This window comes from Bacillus rossius, chromosome 2 (assembly GCF_032445375.1).
Source record: "Bacillus rossius redtenbacheri isolate Brsri chromosome 2, Brsri_v3, whole genome shotgun sequence".
Classification (NCBI taxonomy): domain Eukaryota; kingdom Metazoa; phylum Arthropoda; class Insecta; order Phasmatodea; family Bacillidae; genus Bacillus; species Bacillus rossius.
This window is the reverse complement of record NC_086331.1, coordinates 57,055,413-57,078,655: the sequence shown is the minus strand read 5'-3', so window position 1 is coordinate 57,078,655 and position 23,243 is coordinate 57,055,413. Positions and strand designations below refer to the sequence as shown.

The window sequence follows — 23,243 nt, the reverse complement described above, 5'->3', positions numbered from 1 at the left end:
CAAAGCTTAAGAGTAAATTTACTCAAGTTAAAAAAAAAAGTTAGTTGGCCTTCCGAAGAAAAACATTTGAGCAGGTTGCACATATATTTTTTCGGACCCTTTCAAGGATAGGTGTTTTAGATACTTATGGATGCATACTCAAAATGGCCTGAGGTGAAGTTAGAACCATCAGTGTCATATGCTGCAGTGATAACAGAGTTAAGATGAGTATTTAGTGTTAATAGCATACTGGAGTGTATAGGGTCAACAATGGTAAGGCTTTTGTATCGCGAGAAATGAGGTTGTTTGCAAAAAAAAAAAAGGCATCAGACTTGTTTAATTAACACCATTCAACCCATAAAGTAACGGGAAAGTTGAGCTTATGGTGCAGACAGTTAAAGAGAAGTTGAATAAGCTTTGTAGCAGAGATTGGCAGACAAGGCTAGCCAGGGCACTTTTTGCACTTCCCACAACAGCGAGTGGTAGAACACAAACTGCTCCAGCTGAAAGGTTAGTGGGAAAGCTGCTGCGAAAGATCCAGTGACATTCCATAGCTATAGAGGGAACGAGAAGTGACTGTCGGTAACTGTGAAGGCAGCTTGTGAGATACAGTATATTTAGTAACAGATGATGATGGAGAATTGAATCTTTTATTTCAGAAACCACCTATGTGCGCCTTTTTCAACTTTCGGAAAACTAAAAAAAACTGTTTTGCAGTTTAAGTATAGGTCTAGTCTCCTTCAAATATTTTTTTTTACCAAATCAAGAACATGCTATTGGAAGAATCTATTTTGTTAATTTTTTTTCCTTCAAGTTTTTGAGTCATAAATTTTTGAAAATTTTTCACTTAGGTGGTTTCTGCAATAAGTTAGTGTAATCCAAAGTGATTTTTTAAAAATTAATATTGAAATTAAGTCAAAAGATTAATTTTTACCTGTTTTGGTATCAAATTTAAGTAACAGACACACTTAAGTATAAACAAGAGTGTTTTTATTAGGCATTAAACGGAAAATACTCGTACAAGTAGACTACACGCTACAGATCTGGTCTATTCAGCTTCTGGCATGTCTTCTGGCAACTTGTGGTCAGTTGTTGGCCATTGGATGATGGTGTCGTAGAAGGCTTCATATCCAACAGTGTACTCCATCAACTTTTTAATATCATCAATCTTTTTTTGGTTGATTGGGACCTAAAAACAAAAATCTCACTGTGCAAAACCCGATAGATTTTAAAATTTGTTAGGTATGTCCTACAAAAAATTTTAGCTAAAAGTAAAAATATAAACGTTTAAAATGACCTTGGTAAAATGAAAGTAAACATACCTTCCCCAAAGGATAAGCTTTCTCTGTTGGTAGTTCCGGAGGGTTGGCAGTTTTAGCAATGTGAAGGTAGATGTTTCTATTCCTGCAATGTATTCGCTTGCGACCAATTTTCCCGGAGTATCCTTGTTGTAGAGAAACTGCTTGTACTTGGACACTTTGAATGGCTGCTTATTTTCTTTTTGGTACGTTCCTGCCTGAAGTTTCGTCCGAATTTGTCATTTTCTTATATGATTTGGGCCACCACTTTTTGAAACTGAGAACATCGTCTGATGTGAGGTGATTTACAGTAAATCGGCCACACTTACTAGCTTTTAGCATGAGCTCTGCATATTAATCAGGAGTATAAATCCTGTCCGTCTTTCTCAAGAGACGCTTTATGCTTCCAAAATCTCTGTCACATGGGGAAAATGAGTGGCCACGTACAGGGAAGTTGTGAGTTATTGTTTCAAACCGTCCTGAGTCACAGAGGTTTAGTAAAAAACGCACAACTGTATGATTCTTATTTTGGCCTGATGGACCATCACAAAACAGTATGAGATGCTTCACATTAACTGGAATGTCATTGAAATAGTTCAGTAGCATTGAACATACTTCGTCTGGGCCTTTGTTTGCTTCGCCCTCATGATAGACATACAGTTTGGAAGCATTAGTTTTCAAATCGTGTAACGAAAACAAATTTACCCAGAGCTGCCTCATATAAAAACCTCCTGTACAGGTATGTGTGGCAAGGGTAAGTTTTGCATATAGTCGAAAGCTAGTGCGACCATGTCGTCATCTTTGTTTTTGCTTGCCTCATCCATAGCTTTGTAAAACTTCTTTGCTCGCCTTGAGTGTACCATTTTTTCAGCTGCTACATTTCTTTTAGCATTGTCACTTAAACCCTTGTCTTTCAGTTTGGCCGACAGTCTTTCGCAAGTTGAACACACATCAACTTGTGGCTTTCCAAAACAGTAGGCAAAGTTCTCTTTGTAGTATTTGTTGTAGAAACTTTACTTTACTTTATTTTTTAGATCAGGGTTGTCTAAAATAAACATTACATGCATTTTTGCGACATCAAGCCTAGCGTCAAGATATTTTTTAGGTTTTCCCCCATAATGGGTTTCCTTGACATCAAAATTCTCAATGTGCTGCTGTATTCTCACACAAACATTACCTGGAAGTGCGTTTCCACTTCTAGATTTTCCCCTCATATCTGAAGGGCTTTTGTGTGAGACAGAACATTTATTTATTCTTTTGACTCTTATTGTCAGAAATTTGAAACACTTCCAAGAAAACACCTCTACAAACTTGAGTAAGAACACCATTTACTTTCAAGTTATACTTGTATGAATGGGATTTTCGGTTTGCCAAGTCACCAGTAGGCACGTCAGGGTTTTCTTGAGCTTGCTCGTTATTTTCATTAGGGCTGCAGTTTTTGCATCTACGTTTCACAGGCATAACCTCCATTAAAGCTTGGAGGTACGTGTCTTGGGTGTTTTTACTTTCCAAAGAGTAAAATGTTTCCCATTGTTCTCGTATTATTTCATCCGTAAGTTTCAAATAACATTTCAAATGGCACTTACAGTTTACATCATTCATATGGGCTTTGCTGGGAACTTCTTTTCCTTTGTACGAGACGTACTGCAATCCTTTGAGCCAAGCATTCCGAATAATGTTCCGTTGGTATTTTTCTTCGTACACAACTCCACGCCTACGCTTGGGATTAGGTTCATCATCCGAACTATCAGACATGGCTTAAGAACTATAATAATGAATAATAAACCACAAAATAACACCTTATTTTTCACCGAAAACGCACGAAAAATAATATTATCCACTCAATGTTTGGATGTAGGTAACCTTCGATACAAACTACAAACAAAACAGCGAGCCACGGAACACGTGACACATGTCGTCAAGGCCGCCAACCGTCGCGAGTGAAATCTACCGCAGAAAGAACCTATGCGATGGCGCTTGGGTTCTTTCTGAAATAAACGGATTCTTTTCAAGGCTGCCAAATAGCATCGGTGATATGGAACAGTAGGCCTACCAACAAAACAACATTTTTGGAATTTTTGTCGCTTAGGTGGTTTCTGAAATAAACGATTCAATTATACAGGTGGCATGTGGATCAAGTTTTACACAGAAAGGGCAGACAATCCCACAACAATTCCAAGAGAATACCAGTAGATACTCTAGTGTGAATGGGCTGGCTTTGATACAGGGACTGGAAGATTTAGGAGGAGGACTGCCACTGCAGATGGAGAATGTACAAGCAGACCAGCATTCAGCAGGGTCAACGATGATGAGCATTTTGGGATGGGTAAGCAAGTGAACCAGAATTAACAGCAGCCACCAATGCTAGACAAGTAAAAGACATGTCAAATTGTGAGTCCAGGATCAAGTCCATTCCGAGGATTCTCAGTACCGGATCCAGCAGGGGAGGTTCAGTGAAGGAAGAGAACATTTCACAGATGTGTGATACAATGGTCATATAGATTCAAGGACTATGTTGTTGAATAATGTAAAGAGGGAGGTGTTGTGTACGGTTGTAGTAGTGTGTGTCAATATTGGCGGGCCTGTTGTGGTAAGCTGAGCAGTTGTTATAAATGTGGACTGGCGGGGACCAGGGCAATGCAGATGAAGTGAATGGTGTGGAATTTGGTATATGGGAGAAGGCGAAACATAACACTATGCATACTATCTTAAATTCCTAGTGTGCATTTCCTAGTGCAAATATCAACATGCTGCGTCTCTTTATTGATGTTTAATGATAAACTGATCAAAACCCTGTTAGTATTATCCCTTGCTTGGAACAAAGTGTTTTACAATCATTGCTTTTAATGTGTTAAACTTTCCTGTCTATTGATACATAACAGGTGGCTGTCATATTACCTTAATTTTAGCGTGATATAAATTACGTTTGTCTTTTAGGAACAAAATAATAAAACTACATTTTCCGTAGCAGCTAAGTACTTATTCTGCTGTAGGTCTGAGACAGAAAAGGAAAAGTACATCTTTATATATTTTCATAATAAAATATTCTTAGGTATAGTTCTATCTCTCACTATCTCACACTTTGCACTTTAAAATAAAATTACCAAATTGGTCTTTACCACTGAAGTATTTAATATCTCTTCGGTGCCCCAGTATAGAAAATATTCCAAGATTTCTATCCATTTCAGAATTGCTGTTTAGTTACAGTATTTCAAATGTTATAAAGTTACATAATACTGTAACTTCTCAAAACAAAGACCACTTGGTTTTTCCAGAAAACTAAGCTATATTTGCTTCTCGTTACATTTGTATGGCCAGGTTTTTATCTATAGGATTGTAGCTATTGAGTAGTTTGTGTCAGCTGACATCGTCGTATTGTGTGATTCGAATGGGCAGACAAACCTTCTATTAATTACACAAATTTTACTGATGATGTTGTATAATACGAGTATATTTATATTTGCAGCTCAGGACAAACATAATGTCTCATAGAAATAGAAGTAAGTCTAGACTTGTCTTTTGTAATATATTAGATAATCTACCATTAAGGTTTGAATTGCAGGTCACAAATTCTGTAGTTTTAGAATTAAATTGTTAAAACGATTGGGCCGCAGTAATAAGGTCACAAATTTTATGGATGGTTAATGCAAATAGTTAAATACAGCATAGTGTTTGAGCGTGGACTTGGCCAACTGGCTCACCTAACACTAGACTAGTAAAATTATTTTCACCCAGGGTGTATCAAATGTGACAAAGGCTGAGACGAAACATATCTGTAAACGATCAGGCTCCATAAAGATTAAGACAGGCCCCAGAAAGGCTAAGGCAACTCTCATAAAGACTGACAGGCCCCAGAAAGGCTAAGACAGGCCCCAGCAAGGCTAAGAGATGTCCCAGCAAGGCTGACATGCCTTAGCAAGACTAAGACAGGTTCTTGCAAGATAGCGTGGGTATGGGCGCATGGCAAAAGTTAAACAAATGAAAGCTGTCCAAAATTAAGAGGAAGACTAGTTACTACCTATTGTTTTTTTACCTGCCTAGATCATTCTTATAACTATAATTAAATTGTTGAATGGTACAAAAATGTATTTATCCGGAAATGAGCGAAAGTAATTGTTAAAAACCCAGCTTCAAAAAAATGTATATACTGTTACGACCTATAATGTGGGGAGAACTGGGTTCGTAAGGGACAGCCCAATTAAGTTTTACAGTTTTATTAATTACTTATATAACAAAAATAATAAATAATTGTACTTAAAAATGTCTAATCACAAATCACTGGCACTTATAAATGTTTATTCTCAAGTCACTCAATGTTAGTCAAATTACGCAGTTCGCACTCCGCACTGGAGCTAGGCCCAAAAGTAGTTCGCCCCTTACCACGCGCCTGTCCACACACATCGTCTCGTGTGACCCAGTCGCCGCACTCTCCCGATTCAGTGGAACTCCGCGTCGCGTCACTCTCAAGGGGGCTCTTTCACCCTCTTCGCCGATGTCGCACTTCCCTTCTCTCGGAATCCGGTCGTAACTCCCGCAGGGGCTGGCGTCGCTGCTTAAGTAATGTATGGCACCCTTTTTGAACCGACGAGAGCAGCCGTGATGAGTCGCGTCATCGCGAGCCGACTCGACGCCCGAACAGTCAATAAGCGTGGCGTACATTATCGCCACTCCGCGCGGTGGCCCGCGGAATCCCCAAGGCCGCTCAGCGATAGATAACGGCGCCGAGGCAGGACGATGCTCAGGGTGCTGAGGGGGAGGGGGTAGCAACGACCCTTATAATCTGACCAGGCACGCGTGGCATGCCTTACGTCAGTGGAGGCCACGTGATATGCGCATGACGCCAGTGGCGTGGCAGGGCCGCCAGCCAGCTCTGAACCTGGTGCGTGTCGCGGTCCTGTTTGCATTCGTAACAATACTAATGACTCACTACCATGAGAAATTAATTAAAGAGTACTTTACTTACAGCTATATCGATATGTTAGTGAAAAAATAATAAACATAATGGCAATAGAAATATACTATACATTTACTATTTGAATATCCCTCGCAAAAAAAAAAAAATTGAACACTTCCACCAATTAACAGCTCTGAACTTTTGGAGAATTTTTTTGCTGGGTGCAGGGCCGGTCCTAGGCGGTGCGAGCGGTGCGACCGCACCGGGCGCCATCAAGGTGGGGGCGCCGAAATCAACCGACACGTGAGACGAACGACGGCGACGATCAGTCGAGTCTCACGGGAAAATGGACGACTTGAGGTGCCCGCCCTCTGACGTCGAGGTGTCACGTCACCATATTCGAATGAATTCTAATTACTAATGAATTTGTGTACGACAGATCTTTTAACGTGGCTTATTCGGATTCCATTACTAGCGAAAGTTTATTTACCTTCTGTGTCCCGTAGTTGACATTGGCACTTCATTCGGCCGTTACTTGAACTGCTTGGCTCCTCCCCATTTCAAATCGTCCATTACGGGGGAGTGGGGCGCGGTAATAAATTTTGTCTGTTACTTATTTCGCTAGGCAAGCATTGTCTATTGAATTTCAAGTCTTTCAAACGCGCGCGAGTGTATATCTGTGTTGTACAGTGTGTGTGTGGTTAATGGCTGAATGTTAATTATTTAGATTATTATAGAAGTATTCGAAATTGAAAACAGAAGTAAGTATTGTTTATATAAGTTCCTTTCTAGTGTATTCTGTGGCACTGCGATAAGACATTTTCCACTTATCCATGAACGAAACCGCACGGCGCGATTACACACGTTGTGTTAGAAATTTAATGATTACGCGCGTTTGTCGAATACGTTTCTCCTTGCAGCCCGATGTACTGCGCTTTTGTAGGGTATTATAGCGTAGATATTGTAGCTTTTGTATGGACGTGATGTACCTGGTACATGGTAACTATTTTTTTTATATTTGCCAATACTGCATTTTGTATAAGGCGGTAAAGGTGTAGGTACTAGTTTGTTTTAACGGATTGTAAATATGTATATCACACCCAAAGAGTTATGACGGCTTAATTTTTCAAATTCGCATTCTGAAAAAGTAATGCCAAATGGGGAAATTTTTAAAAGAAGATGGCTCATGTAATCTAAATCTGCAGATAGAGTATATTGTTTTTGCTGTCGTTTACTTAAAACAAACCCCAACTCTAATTTGGGAAAAGGATTTGATGACTAGGGACGCTTATCAATACGTCTGAAGACACACAAAACATCCTCAGATCACCTACGTGCAATGAACAGTTGGATACAAGCGTCGATTAGGTTGAAGAACTTCAGCGGAATAGACAAACAATTACAAAAACAGATTGAAGATGAGAAATCGAGTTGGGTTGCTACCCTCGAAAGAATGATGTCGATAGTGTTATTCTTGGCAGGCAATAATTTGGCATTTAGAGGGAGCTCTGAAACGTTATACACCCGTAATAATGGCAACTTCTTGGGTCTGGTGCAATTATTAGAAAAAATTGATAATGTGATGATGAAGCACCTCCACCGTGTTGTAAATAGACTAATGTCCACTATTTCAGCAAACACATTCAAAACGAATTAATTTGCTCAGTTGGAAGTGACGTTTGAAATAATATTGTGAATATGGTAAAGTCAGCTAAATACTTCTCCATCATTATGGACTGCATTCCTGATGTAAGCCACATTGAACAAATGTCACTAACATTCCGGTTCGTTGACTTTAATGAAGAAGTCGAAGTGCGAGAGTGTTTTGTTGCTTACAAGCCAGTAAGTGACTCTTCGGGAGCAGGACTCACTGGCATCTTTCTTGATACGATTGTACAAGAATTTGATTTAGACATGAACGATTGTAGAGGTCTAGGCTACGATAATGGAGCGAATATGATGGGAGTGAACAAAGGTGTACAAACCAGAAATTTAAACCTATATCTTCGGGCATTTTTTAATCCATGTGGCTGCCACAGCTTGGATTTGGTGATAGCAGATGCAGCCAAAAGTTCTGTTAAACCTGTTTCTTTATTTGGATTTCTCCAAAGACTATTTGTTTTATTCTCTGGATCAACCAAGCGATGGTAAGTGATATCCAAGCACATAGATGGATTATCGTTAAAAAAAAGTTTGCGAAACTCGCTGGGAGAGTAGAGTTTCTAGTCTTGCTGCTGTTCGCTTTAACTACACTTCAGTTCGTGAAGCCGTTCAAAATCTTCACGAAGAATTTAATGACTCAGTTGCAGCATCAGAGGCATTACCGCTAATTCAGAATATGGAGTCATTTGAGTTAATGATTACAATGGTGGATTGGTATGATATATTGGTTCAAGTAAACATTGTAAGTAAAGCTATGCAATCTGAAACTATGAACTTACCAAATGCATCGCAATTACTGAAAAACTGTTCGGAATTCGTGAAACAGTACCGTAGCTTTCCCTCAACTCTAATTACAGCTAAGGAAATAGCGTCTCTAGCCGAAATAATCCAGTTTATAAGGCAGTCCGATCGCGAAGAAAGAAACGGTTATGTGTCAAGAAAGACTGTGCGATCTTGGAATTTTATGTATAGAAAATGCTATTGCCCAAAAGTGAAATTATTCAGACTTGGTAAAAAAAAAAAAAATTGCAAGCACTAATGTTAGAATAGTGACTATCTAGGTTTTTAAAAAAATATTTTTACTACATACTCATTTGATTTGATTAATGTGTGACCGTGTGTGGTCACGAGACGGTAATTTATGACCCTGCACCATAAAACATTTAAGGACATGAAGAAGCTTACCCTCCATGTTGACGTGTAGCAATAAACTGACCTCTTGTGACGTCACGACTCATAGATTGGCTACGGCTGTGTGCGGCAGAAGACAGTGCACTTTCAAACAAAATACCATAGACAAAGTGGAGACTTCATTCCTACACAACATCGAATTCAGTGTTACCAACTTCGGATTTAGCAAGAAGAAGAATAAATCCCGGAAATTGGTTGTTTATCGATTATGAGAACTGGTATGAAGATCTTTCTAGAACATTCGAAAATCATCTCTATTAATCCCGAGATTGGAGGGGCAATAGGAGGGAAGGGGGGGTGAGAAATGGGTATATAAGCCCGGGATTTTGATCATTTAGGCATGGAGCAGCAGGACCATCACCAACATCATTATGAGGCATTAGAGAGTGAGAAAGAGATTGACAGAAGGCAAGGTGTTTTGGAGAGCTAAGTATGAGTGTTGTAATTATTTGTTATGAAATGGCCAGTAGAGTTTAAAGTTTTGATATGATGAAAATAACTTTGAGTAGTAACTATTGGACTTGTGTTTTGTGCGAATATGATGCACCTGTTTAAACTTAGTGTTGCCTTAGGTGTTCATAATGTGGATTGGCACTTGGTCAATTTTGTTGCACCTCCTGTGCATTTTGCTTGTTGTTGGCGGCCATATTGCTTTCAATAATTAATTGATTTTAGCCCTCCAAAGACCTTTTCCTTGCGAGTTGATTAATAGTTTGTTTATTTTTGGTTTAACGTCATTAAGCATTTAAATGTACCTTGTAATAAATGTTGGCTCTTAAAGCCTAGAGTTTTGAAACCAAAGAAAGTATTAAAGTCAGGAATATTTATTGTGTGTAAATTATAAAATATGTTATTTATGAGATGTCTCTAGTCATTTATAAAATATTTGTGATATATTTATGTGATCTAACTATTTTTGTACTATTTATGAGATATAAAGATTAACAATATAAACTTTGAAAATATATTTGTGTTCGGTTAAATGTTTTTGCCACCTTACATTTTTCAGCTTAGGTTTTGATTTTGGTTTTGATTTTGAATTTAATATGCAGGTTAGGCCCCATCTGGGCAAGTGTTACCTTGTGGAAGGAAACAAGAGTATGTGCTTGCAGTGGGAGTTGGGACTCTGATGTGGCCCGGCCTCAAATGTTTGCATGGAACACAGAATAAATAAAAGTTGACAATCATTATATTTATTGTTATTATTTTTCATTTGTCCACCACATCACATATAGGTACTCGCACAACTTGGTCAAACGAACGTTTCTACGATTTGACATTTTTGACAGCATAATTTGGCTTAATAATCGGAGGCCGCTGCTTTTTCTGGTGGAATACAAAGCAACTGATTTAACAATATTTTTTTAATTAGAGGGGCGCCACTTTTTGATCTCGCACCACCTAAAAATGTTGATCGGACCGGCACTGGCTGGGTGGTTTGTGTGGATAATAAAACAAAATCACTGCATTTGCTATCATGAGACTTTATACTACTACATGTCAAGGCGCACATCAGGTTTCGTATAAGTCCAGAAACAAAGTCAAATGTTTTAAAACTTTGTGAAATATGTAGCCTCTTTCAGTACATGGAACTAAATTATTATATTTCAAAGAAACAGAATAGATGCCGAAAAAGTATAACTGTGTTGACCTGGATATCCAAGTCTTAAAAAAAGATAAATCCAACAGCAAAAAAAAATATACACATACACACACAAAAACCGAGAATTATAATGGGCCAGATGTTAAATTAACACGAATGTGAATTACATGCATTTGCAAAAAATTTCAAAATGGCGTATAAGTGTTTTTCTATGAAAATAATATTTTTATAAACATTCATTATCTACAACACTTAAAAATATTAAATATATATTTACCAAATACGAAGGCATGACTCCAAGTGTGTTTCCCATAGAGTTGTAGTTGAACATTTCAATCGTGCCCATTGTGTCAGTGTAGTATTGAAGGCAGTGCTTTGGTGCTAGCGAAGGTCCCTTCTTCAGCTGAGTAACTCTGATTCTGAACGTGCGAGGAAACATACCGCCAGTGCTTACAACGGACAGTTTGAAAGGACCCCTTTTCTCGTCCACATCTACGTACACTGCAAAAAAAAAATCAACGCTTGTACATAAAAAAACCGTTTCATGATATCGTACGCAGATACACATTAAAATTTTCGTATTAAATATTAAAGAAATTTCAACTGAAAAAATTTTCATTTAACATGAGGTAAAAGTTTAAATTAAGTTTCACGTATTTTATATTACTAAGCATAATATATTTTTGATAATTTAGTAAAAATAAAACCACTTACATTTGTAGTTTCATGTATTCAAATAACCATTAGTTTAAAAAAAAATTATTTTTCAATACATGGTTAGAGAAAATTTCAGTTGATAAATTGCTACTTTTGAAAAGATTGTTGAAGTTTGTCCAAACAGATAACTTACAGTCATGAGAGAATTTTGCAGATGTAATGAATAATTTAACTAAAATGTGCTACAATAATACAAATTAGAATTCAACCTTGTTCATAAATTATAATTTTATTTCACATTGTCGTGCAGTTAAAATAGTAAATAAGATGAACAATCGAAATATTTTCTTTTGAGTTTGCGTATACACAAATATATAATGCATGAAAGTAAATTTACTAAAGTTAAATCTTTGATAATGGTGCTACTGAAATATATATATTTAAAATAATTTAAATTTCATTAAAGAATAAGCATGTGTGCATCCGTAAAGCTAATAATGTCTAGTAACACATTACAATTTTGCCTGCGTAGCGATCGCTTACCCTGAACACAATCTCATGACACGAAGAAGATACAGGAATTGTTAAGAGTAAAACCTGGGAACTGTTGCGAATCTCCGAGAAAAAGGAATTTAAAAAAGGGTTGTTTGAATCGGTGCCGTGAAGTTAATGATCTAAAGTACTTTTTTTAAGACACAGAACGTAGGACAAATCAGTTTTAAAACATTTTACACACATACCTATTTGCGGTGCCAGCTATGCCGGAGAGATCCACACTAAGTGATATCCTGACTCTTAATTGTTGGAGAAGATTCTGAAACAAAAAGAAATTTGCCGGTCCTAAATAAAAAATGTTCCTGCCTCCTCAATTTATTTATTTTTTATTTTGCTAAATTCAGAGTTTGAAAAAATTTGTTGAGAAAAAGATAAGCCCAAAGAATATTTATTTTACTAAAGTAAATAATTGTTGAGTATTCAATTTTCTATTCTCTTTTTTATGTATATGTACCAGGTGCGTAAGAAATGTGGTCACCAACCACAACGCACCACATTTTATGGTAAATGTTATTAGTTGACCGGGAATCGGGTAGAATGTGGAATTTCTTCTTTCAATACGCGCTTATTGTCAACATTGAAAGTATATAAGGATCACAAACTTTTGCGGTCATTTTCTCAAGTTGCTAGGCTTCTGGGTTGTAGCTGCGTCGATGGTGAAGATTTCACCGACGTTTCGATTGACCTTGCAGTCACCATCATCAGGAAATTCTCCTGCCTTTAAATACTCTCGCCTGAGAGGGCAGAGTTTACTAAATGGCTACAGATGACAGCCCAGCCAACCAGAAGAGAAGTGGCCACTGATTGGCCAGCAGCCGTAACCAATCAGAGAGGCCCAGCTCCTCCGATTGGCCAAACCAATCAGACAGTCAATCAGGAAACACTCCCCTCTCAGGGAGAGTATTTAAGGCTGAGAATTTCCTACCCTAATGAAGGCGAAACGTCGGTGAAATCTTTTTCTTTGATGCGGCTAACACCCAGAAGCCAAGCAACTCCACTGAAAGTATATTCATGCATGAAAGTTGCTTCATCGGCGTTCCTTGTATACTCCTGCCTAATTACTTTGATACCGCCTTTGTTTACCACCACACTAGTGTATCATGTGGGAGCATGTTGCCTACCTGTCAGGCAATTTAATCTTGGTATCTGATAAATTACGTACACATTTCGCGATAACAGCTGACCTGATAGAGAACCGGCAAGACGACTTTTTTTGTTTTGTTAATGTCGATGTATTTGTTAACAGCATTCTACTAAAATGTAATTATAGCACATTGCTATACAATTATATGCGGGAAAAGTGACCACACTCAAGGAATTAATTTTTCAACATTTTTTTTCATGTGTGTGATAGCTAAGAATGTTATAAGAATCATATTTTGCCTAATCTCTAATTATATGCAAAAAGTTTCCAATATTTTTTTATAAAAGGCGTAAAAATTATCTTTTTTAAAGTTATTCTCAATGTTTACTTTGTGAACAATGTGGCCACAATGTTTTCATCTTTTCTTCTTGACTTTGTCAGTTTTGCTAGGAAACAGCCATTTAAAAACATCATTCAATTTCACTCAAATTGATTTTTTTATCAGCTCTATCCGTGACGTTATTCATTTTAATATATGACCTAACTTTTCGATAAGGAAGTTCCTGACAATTATTTAATGTACACTAAAAATTGCAGCGTTGATCTCGTGGATCTTTACAAACAACAAGGTCGTAAAGGACCTGAATAATTTCTATTGACAATAAGAGATTATATTTTTATTGATACATGGGTACTCATCAATTTCAGATGTTAGATTTCATTTCTACTTTTAGAATTTGGTAAGCTATATTTCAATGGCTTAAAGAGATACGGCGATCATTTTTGTTATTCTTATTAATTTATTATGAATGAATACAATAAATGAATACATATGAAATTTTAAAAATTTATTACATTAAATGTTTCGTTTTACTTTAAGATCCAAACGCCACATGATAAATCACAGTATTTAAAACACACGTTATAAAAATGTCTATCGAAATATTTTGTGAAACAAGATTAAGACTGCAGAAATACTCTACCTTACATTTGCGAACGTTTAAAATACAAACATATTTATATAACTTTCACCTATGCGCCCATGATATCAATATAATCTGTTTAGCAATGTTAGGTAAGTAAAAATACGCTATTAAATAAAGAGTATTCCTAGAACTCTAAAAAAAAATATTATGCAGGATATAAATAGACAAAATATATATTAAAAGAATTGTAAGAATTTTCACACAGATTTCAATATCAGGGATAAATTTCACCGACAAACTCATACTTTAAACTTTTCATCGGTTATGTATGAATGAACAAAGTGGAAAACTCCATTTGAAGCATGATGTATAAAGAATACCGCTTGGACTTCTGTGTGAAGAAGCAATGGAAAATATGAACATAGTTCGAATGTTAGAGTAGAATCTCGTTTTCATTTCGGGATAGTTCGCGACGTGGGGAAGTTCAGCAATTAAATTTGCAGATAACTCTTTTCTGAAGACAAATTTCTTTTTGGAGATTCGCACCAGGTCACTGGCTTGGGCTTTAGTCTTCCTTTGTCTATAATATTTGTGTAGATGGTGAATGGTTCAAAGCAAGCGACTGTTCATCTAGAGAAATAACACAGGGCTTTATACTCACCCATTCATCACAGGCGGGATACTTAGGTAGTTATTTTCAGGCACCATGTACTGTTATGTGATGCTACACTTCACTGTTAAGGTACTTATGGTATTAAATATGGCAGATGACTTGATATATCTACATAGTAATTTATGCTTGTTTATTAATTTGGAAATGTTCAGTATAAAGATTTACTGGAAAAAAATAACTTTCAGTTGGCAATCGCATGGAAGGTATGCCATTAATTTGTCTCAGGACGACTATTTTATTTAATGTGAACATTAATGCCAACCCAAATTTGCTTTATGCACATTAATATCTTTGTCACAAATTAACTGCGTTGCATTTTATGATATGAGGAAAATTTGCCAGTCTTAGTAAGTATACTCAATTCCGATATAGGGCACCAATGTGCCTATTCTGCTGATCTGTAATATATTGTGTAAGCCAAGCTATAATATGATTGTCCTTATAATTACAATATTTGACAAAAAAACTCTATCAAATAGATCCAGCAGTTATGGTGTTATGGTTGAGAGAATATTCACAGTATTGGGAAAAACCTGGAGCTTTCCATGGCTCGTAATTTTCATCGAGTTTATGGTGTTTTTTACATGTGGCCCCTGAGCATGTTTCCTGACATATGCAAATAAAGCAGGGTTCAATGGGCAGATTCTAAAATATACATAATGACTAATTTTGAATTTACGGACACCGGGTTGGTATCATATATCTCGATGCACACTAAATTCTTCGATGCCCCATAGTCTTTAGAATTTTTGTGCCTAACTTTGCAATGTTAAACACTTCATTTTTAAATACTCTAAAGGAACAGATTGTGGCTGTACTCTCATAAGTAACTGTAATGTAAATGATTTCAATGTAAAAAAGGGAAGATGCAACAGCTGTAAACTATATATATGATAAAACTACTGCAAACACCATGGAAAATTGTATTAAAAGTCAAGCCAACATAAAATGAAAGAAATATTTACCATGCTGTCCTGTATTGATGCCACACAGAACTGGAACAATACTATTGATGTTTTGTCCAGTTACTATGAACTGGTTTTCCACACAAGTGCCATTTGTTGGTGCAGCTAACTGAAAGAGCCAACATACAAATATGCATTATAAATTAGGCTAAGTACTTATACATGCTTGAAGCTGCATTTTTGACGCTAGTCGCTGCCTTCTTTTACCGCTCTCCTAGAGCGGATTACTGACGAGTTAGGTCACGCTGAACCGATTAGACGGTGCTACTAAAAATGTAATACACCCGAGTTTGGAAAGAAGTTTTACGGTGACAGCAGTTCCGAGTTTCATGGCTTAGGAGGTTGATGTACTACGAGCTACTGTGGTGATAAATCACTCGAGACACTTCAAGCTCAAATTCGGGATTCTGCGAAGTGAAAAAGAGTGAAAAAGAAGAATGCGGGTATGGAGGTATAAGTTTTGAGGCAAAGTCAGACGTGTTTAACTACTTTACGTAGCGACGGATGTACGCAGAGACTTCAGTCTCTCAGACGCCAGCGAATTAAAGGAAGTCGCGTCTTTTATAATTTCACCAGCAAATTCTCTAGCGAATTAAGAGGCATGTCCAAAGTGTTCAAAAGGAGCAACGTGTAAATCACTTTTAAGTTAGGCGTATTTACTTGACAATGGAATATCAAAATGTACGAACTCTATAGGAAGGCAATTGTCAAAATGTGTCAAGTGTATAATATCATATTTAGAATGTGCTAGATTTTTTCTAAGTGGATTTGCGCTTCGTCAACAGCGAGATCATAAGTGACACACGAAGCAAAACAAATCCAAACATTTCTGAAAGTAATCGTTCGTGACCTTTATTACAGCACAATTATAGTATTTTAAAAACAATCATTGAAGGATTTATTAAATATGGGAAAATAAATTGATAAAAATATTAATTACTAGTCATACTTTAGTAAAATCCTTACTATAATGTTAAAAGTGAAAAATTATTTTCTGTGCTGGCAAAAGCCCAAAGCATAATACGAATAAATATGTAAATATTGTGTTATTATCTGATCCCGAAGCCCTGGTGAAATACCTGTTTCAATAAATATACCATCAGCCGGTGCTACTTTGGTCCATGTGGGGTTACTTTGGTCCAAACACATAAAATAAGTTATTAGTTTTAGTACTGAACAAACAGTACAAGATAAATAAAGGTTTTTATGCTTGAAAAATAGTTTTTAACCTGTTTGAGGGTAATTCAACAGTTTGGAGTAAATTTAATTTTCTATTCTTGGCAACACTGGAGGTTTTGTAAATATTTGTTTTCATGTGAAGATTTTTATCCTCCCAAACTTTCTCCTGTGAGACAATTTTTAAAAGTGTTAAAAAGAAAGTAATTGTCCAAACATTACCTTTAGAAACTGTTACCAATGGTTAATCACAGTTTTTCCTGAATTCTTTTGGTTTTGACAGTAAATTTAACACTTTTAATAAACATAACATAAAAACTAGGTTTTCGGGGCTACTTTGTGCCAGGCCTAGTTTGGAACTACTTAGAAATACCATTTTTACCACCAAATCTTTTAAAACTTGCTTTTAATAAATTTTTTCAAATGTTACTGTTGTTATAGAACCAAAAGTGGTTGGTTTGACAATGAGACATTCAAAAATTATTTTAACTCAAACCTGCTTCCTTGGTTGAAAAATCTCCCCAGAGACAAGGTTGTGATGGGAGATAATTTAACCTCCTATATAATTGTAGAAGTTTTAAAAGAGTGTGAGGAAAACAAAAAAAAATTTGTGCCTCCCCCCAAATTCTACTAATCTAATCCAGCCATTCGATGTTACTTACTATGGTCCTATGAAAATTAAGTGGCATAAGAAATTGACTTTGTGGGAAAAAAATATTCATGACAAACTTGCCCAAGGTTCAGTTTCCTTAACCCTTAAAACCACTGGTTTATTATTTGTATGTAGAGAAAAAGGGAAAAATAATTTCGGGGTTCAAGCAAGCAAGTATCATAACTCTTGACAGGAACAAAGTTCTGGAGCACTTGCCTCAAAAGGACATAAGCAGCCATGTAAAAAAAAACTGATAGGAGACTCTTTCTTCCAAAACCTTACAGAAAGAAGGCAGGACGATCAAAAACATTTCTAGTACGAAAAGAAAGAAACTGGATATCCCAGCTGTCAAAAGTGTCTGTTCAAAATTGTTTGATGAAACGAGCGCAGATGCAATGGACTTGGAAGGAGTACCAACGTCTACTCCTAAGCCGAAAACAAGTGCCGACATAGAAATCGAAAACCAGAAACGGAATCTGAACACTTGAATTCTTAAAGTCTCTATGACAATAGTCGTTCTGATAATTGCTCCAACTTTTATGAAAGGAATCTGAAGATTTCGCAGATGTTGGTACCAGTGGGCCTAGCAAAGAACCTCTACTGGAATCAGAATTTCTAAAGAGTAATTTAGAAGCAGATGATTTTGTCACAGTCAAATATACAGGAAAGAACGGTCTTGGTTTGATAACAAAACTGCCGAGTGGAGAAGAGTCAGGCCGTACAATAGACTGCATGAGCAAGACGAAAAATTCTGGATATGGCCCGATAAATATGATCTTCTTGTTTACGAATGGGTTGACTGACATCAAGGAAAAAAATCAACCCTCTCAAGCTAATGAAACTAGGACTCTTGCTGAGATGGCAGATTATTATTTATATTGAAAAGTTTAGCATTTACCAAGTCATGCTATGTCGCCTTTTTTCATAACTACAGTTGGTTTATCGTGTTTCAATATCATAATTAAGAACTTTCTTTAGCTAATTGGCAGTGTTAATTCATGAGCAGATTATTAAGGTAGGGTTTACAATTGTCCAACATATGATATTGAATCCATTTGCATGAAATCAAGCGAATGGACCAGAGAAGCCCCAAGCACAGGCTACTTTGGTACAAAAAAATGTTAATTAATGACAAAAAAGGAAAAATTTAAAACAATACAATTAACTTCTTTATACCATTTTAATTGGTAAAACTCAATTTGAAAGTTGAAAATTCATATATTATATTTTGTAATAACATAAAATTTAGTGAAAAACTGGCCCAAAATAGGCCCCAGTTGACGGTACATAACGGGTTGTCTCTTAAAAAGTAAATTTAATACAGAATTAATTCAATTCATGCTCTCTTATTCAAAAAATTCACCGTATTTTTTTTTATCATAATGTTATACAACTTCAAACTCAAATATAATATGTAAGGGAGAATAACTAACAACTCAGTTCATATCTATCACCACAATAATTGATGGAGGCAATTGAAAATATTAACAGAAATAAAAAAACAACTAATATTTGTAGCAGGTGCCCACATCAGATTGGATGCGGTTTGATCCAGACCTGTGTTGTCCAGAAGACGAGTACAGCACTCTACCACCTCGCTTTGTGGTGTGTTAGTTTAGGGGAATTTAATAATTTAGGGCAGAACTGGAAAGCACGGATAGTTTCATCAAACTATTCTTGCAACTGATGAGTTGAATGCTATGATTGGATCTTTCAAGTCTAATGGCAATGGTAATATATTAATTTAAATAGACGTTACCCGATGCTTAACACGAGAAAACATCAAATCACAAACGACAGAAATACAAAATTTATTTAAAACAGTTTTACTACACAAAACAAACAGACCTAGTAATTCAACTCAGACGCTTGCAGTCAATAAACGAAACTTATAACGACAAAAAATATTGACTTAAAAAAAAACAACGAAGTAAGATGACAAAACCTCTGTGAATGTCTCGAGTGAAGTTGAGAACAGATTGCAGGTCGCAAAGCATCGTTACGTCCTGAATGTCTTCTTTGATGTTTTTTTTCGTCGTTTGAATTGTTACGTTTTTTATGTCATAGGTTTATCCAATATTTTTATCGTTATGACTAATATTTGGGTTGCTTTTTGTATTTTGGTTTCTATTTTTTTAATCACATTTTCCCTTAATATATCATCTTTATGAATTAAATTAATACCAGGGTTTATTAAATTTTAACAGGGCCACAGTTGAGAGGGTGAATGGTCATATCACTTGTCATTAACCAAGTCAATCATGGTTCTATAATAATATGTAATATCATGGCATGGTTGCAGTTGTGGATATTTCTCAAACCCTGGCTCCAGCACATGTTACGGTACTTTTATTTTTCGTTAAATAGCTATAAATAAATATAAAAAAATAAAACAAATTTACATATTTGTGTGTTGCAGATGAATATTCGTTGCTCCTGGTAGAGTGCAGGCTGAGCTAGGCTATGCCAAAGAAAAACTATCTTGGTTACAGTATACTATACATGGTTAATGGAGTAGTGATGAAATTGTCTGGTAAAATTATTACGAATAATCGTGATTGGCACTATTTTCGAACACGTACAAGAAACTAAGTGTTCCATTATAAACGAGTGTAAAACTTCTTAGAGTGACAGGTGATTTTATGAAAAACAACATTTGTGAGACAGTTTGTCTAGATGCAATTAAATAGTTCATTATGACTGGCTGGTAGGCTGTCCGCGATACACGCAAGAGCAGCAGGCTGTCTACCTCTCTATTTAATTTGATGGTATTTTACATCGCATGGCTGTGCCAAGAAGCTTTAAGAGAATCGAACATCCACAATTCCATATAGTGGTCTCTGAAACATCTGGATACCGACTCAGTGCTCATGGATGGGAGACGTGCCGGGGTTTAGGTATCAAGGTCAGCGATAACAGTGACCGAGGCCCCGCCTTACCCTAGAGTCATCTACTTGAAGTCCCGCGATTTCTCCCGGTTAAGCCGCAGAACTTATAGGATTTCGCACCACCCACGCGGGGAACTACCACTTCACCATCGAGAGGATAGGATAGGCTGGGAAAACCGCCGGCATTTCCGAAAAAGTCCACCAGCCAACATACAGATGCCGCATTGCTTGGGACCAGGCTGGATACTACCAGGGTTTAATCTGCTATGAGATTATGTATGTAACAATGTAACATGTAATAAAACACGTGTATTACAGGCAGGGCTGGACTTTAAAGATCAAATAGCTCTAGGTAATCAGTGTAGTCAAATCCAATTTTTTCTAGTAATTTTAATTTACATTTATAACTACGACAAGATTACAGTTTGCCCCATAGCTGGGTTTAGGGCCAAGAGCAACTGCTTCACTTCACCAAGACAGAAGTTCGGAATTTATTTCAACATGCCTCCTTCTCTTACTGGTAGGTGGGCCTTATGCGATTGCTGCAAGCATCCTAGTTGCCTGGCAGTCGCGAGGGACCGTTCTATTAAGACGCCTATTATTATCCAAAAAACCGTTTCCCGAGATAAAATTGTCATTCACGCTCGACATAGTGCCAATAGAGGTTACTGGAAAACATATGAATGCATCCGGTAGAGAGAGAAACTGATTCATTATTAGATGCGGGAACATTTTATTGCTTTTAAATCTTTAAACACACTTTTCTCATGTCTGCAGTTTATGATCAGCAGAATAACTTTTTGTTTCTGCAGTTGTCTGAGAAAATAAGTGTGATTCGCCATAATAATGAAAATACGTTTCATAATTTCGCAAAGATCTTTACGCGGAACATTCACTTTACTTACCACAGTTTTCCAACATACATGCTTAGATGATGCATGTTCACAATTATTTCAAGCTGATTAAAAATAATACATAGTTTCTGCGAATTACAGAGTAGAATACCAACATACCTCAAAAGTATCGAAGTCGAGTCGCAGTTGTGAAACACGTGGATTTATCTTGTCTACCAGAAACGTGCACGACCCCACATCCATGTTGGCTCCAGGAAACCGCGAGTTGACGAAGAAGGTGTTGTTGGCATTCGACCGTTCGCCACAGGTTCGCACGACTGAAACAGATGACACAAGCTGTCACAACATCTACATTCAGGTGAGACTAAGAGCATGCGCAGAATTTAACTTGTGGGGAGAGGAGGAAATATAACCACTTTTCCCACTGTTTACTTTTAATTTATTTTTTTCTTTTGATAGATTTTTTAGGGGCGTTTGCCCTATGCCTAGGGTAAAACGTAAATTATTTATACTGCACTAGATTTTTTCAAGCATAAAAAAAATCTATGTCTTTAAGAACGTGCATGGTGTCTTCAAAATTTTAACTACTGGCTTTATAAAATGTAGCATTTGGCTGGTAAGCCAAAGGTAATGGGTTCTACACCTTACCCAGTTAGGAAATTTTGATTTGTGTAAAAGGTCCTTCTCTTGTTCAGAACAGGGTGTTGTGCTGTCTCTCCTGTGCAAACTGCGGACGGCAATAAAAATCTACCGCAGAATTTTGCATCTTGCATCCTAGCTTTCCCTGGACACGCCTTGGCAATCTGGGTCCCGTAACTCCTTGGCCATTCATTTCAGCATTGAGTAGCGGCGGGGTGTTGGGCTCGAAGCCACGACCCTCGCCATATGAATGAGATGCAGTAGCTAACGTGTTCGCAGAAATTGGGCGCAGATACCTTTTCTTCCCAATATCTGAGGGGCTCTGGAACGTACTTTGTGGTGTAACTCAACATTTTTTCAGCTTTGAGTTATCTACATATTTCACCTCTGAAACGTTCAAATTATTACTTGGCAGGGAAAAAACTCATATTTGAAAGTCCCTTATTTATTCTCATTGTCTTTCTCTTTCTCTCCCCTTAATAATAATTTTTCCCCCGTCGTTGGCTTACATACATCTGCAGCTAACTTACTAAGTAAGCCTGGTTGGTTAGTACGGAAGCAGATTATGACAATTTGCCTGCTCCCTCGTAAGCAGAACTAATGCCTCCATAGTTCCAAAACAAGTTCATAAAGTGTAGCCGACCTCCTTGGATATGTTCGATGCACGCCGGCTTATGGTACAAGGGGTTGTGAGTTCGAGTCCCAGGTGGGGCGAAGGATGCAAATGGGTATTTGTCTTAATTAGTGAAACTGTCGCGTAGTCACTAAACTTTTAAATTAAATTCGTACTTCAATATTGTCATTAATTGTCATGAAAGAAGATTTAATGGTTCGTTGGGGATAAAATAAATTCCAAACGAGCCAATACGCGGCACGGGGTTCGATTCCCCGCAAGGCCAGCGGGAAGCGTGCTGGCCGCTGTCCGCGTCCGGACACTCCTCTTTCCACTGAACTGCATCCTCTCGCTGCTCCATCGCATTGATTCCGTGTCTACTGGCCTCCATGCGCTCCTCCTGACAGTAAACCTTAATTCATTCACGCGTCATTCATGTTTAATTCCATACATACCCTAAATTATAACTAAAGTAAATATATGCATTTACTTCTATTATAACACTGAAAAAATCATACATACTATTTAGAATATATTACAATTTTTTAAATTTATAGAAATCTATTTTTTATGTGTAAACATCTTAGCTCTCGGTATATGGCATTTTGTAGGAGTAATTTCGTGAAAATGAAAGGGAAGTCGATGAACGGAAATGTGACAGTAAGATAGCGGACCCAGTGTAGCAACATTAACCCGTATATAGTCACTTTCGTAAACATTATGGCACATACCAAACGTATTGTTGTGCCAAATGAAACTTTATAATTGTGAAACTATCCCGGAATATATTTTGTGAACTAGAATTTTCATAGTAAAAGTAATGTCATGTTTTAAAATACCTAATAAATCTGGCATTATGATTATTATAATAGGCTACATAGGTCTACTCTCTTTTAAATATGTCAACGGGCTCGGTAGCACAGTGGTAGGGCGG

The 23,243-nt window shown here is 36.9% G+C and overlaps 1 protein-coding gene across 1 annotated transcript in view; it reads right to left on the bottom strand.

The window, feature by feature from the left end:
- Window positions 1–23,243, bottom strand: part of LOC134528890 (uncharacterized) — a 71,358-nt gene that overhangs the window by 5,208 nt on the left and 42,907 nt on the right. Inside the window, exons 3-5 of the mRNA XM_063362557.1 lie at window positions 21,217–21,374; window positions 15,488–15,596; window positions 10,905–11,128 (exon numbers count right to left, since the gene is read on the bottom strand). Coding sequence (XP_063218627.1) covers window positions 10,905–11,128; window positions 15,488–15,596; window positions 21,217–21,374 — 491 coding nt within the window. The remainder of the gene's footprint in view (window positions 1–10,904; window positions 11,129–15,487; window positions 15,597–21,216; window positions 21,375–23,243) is intronic.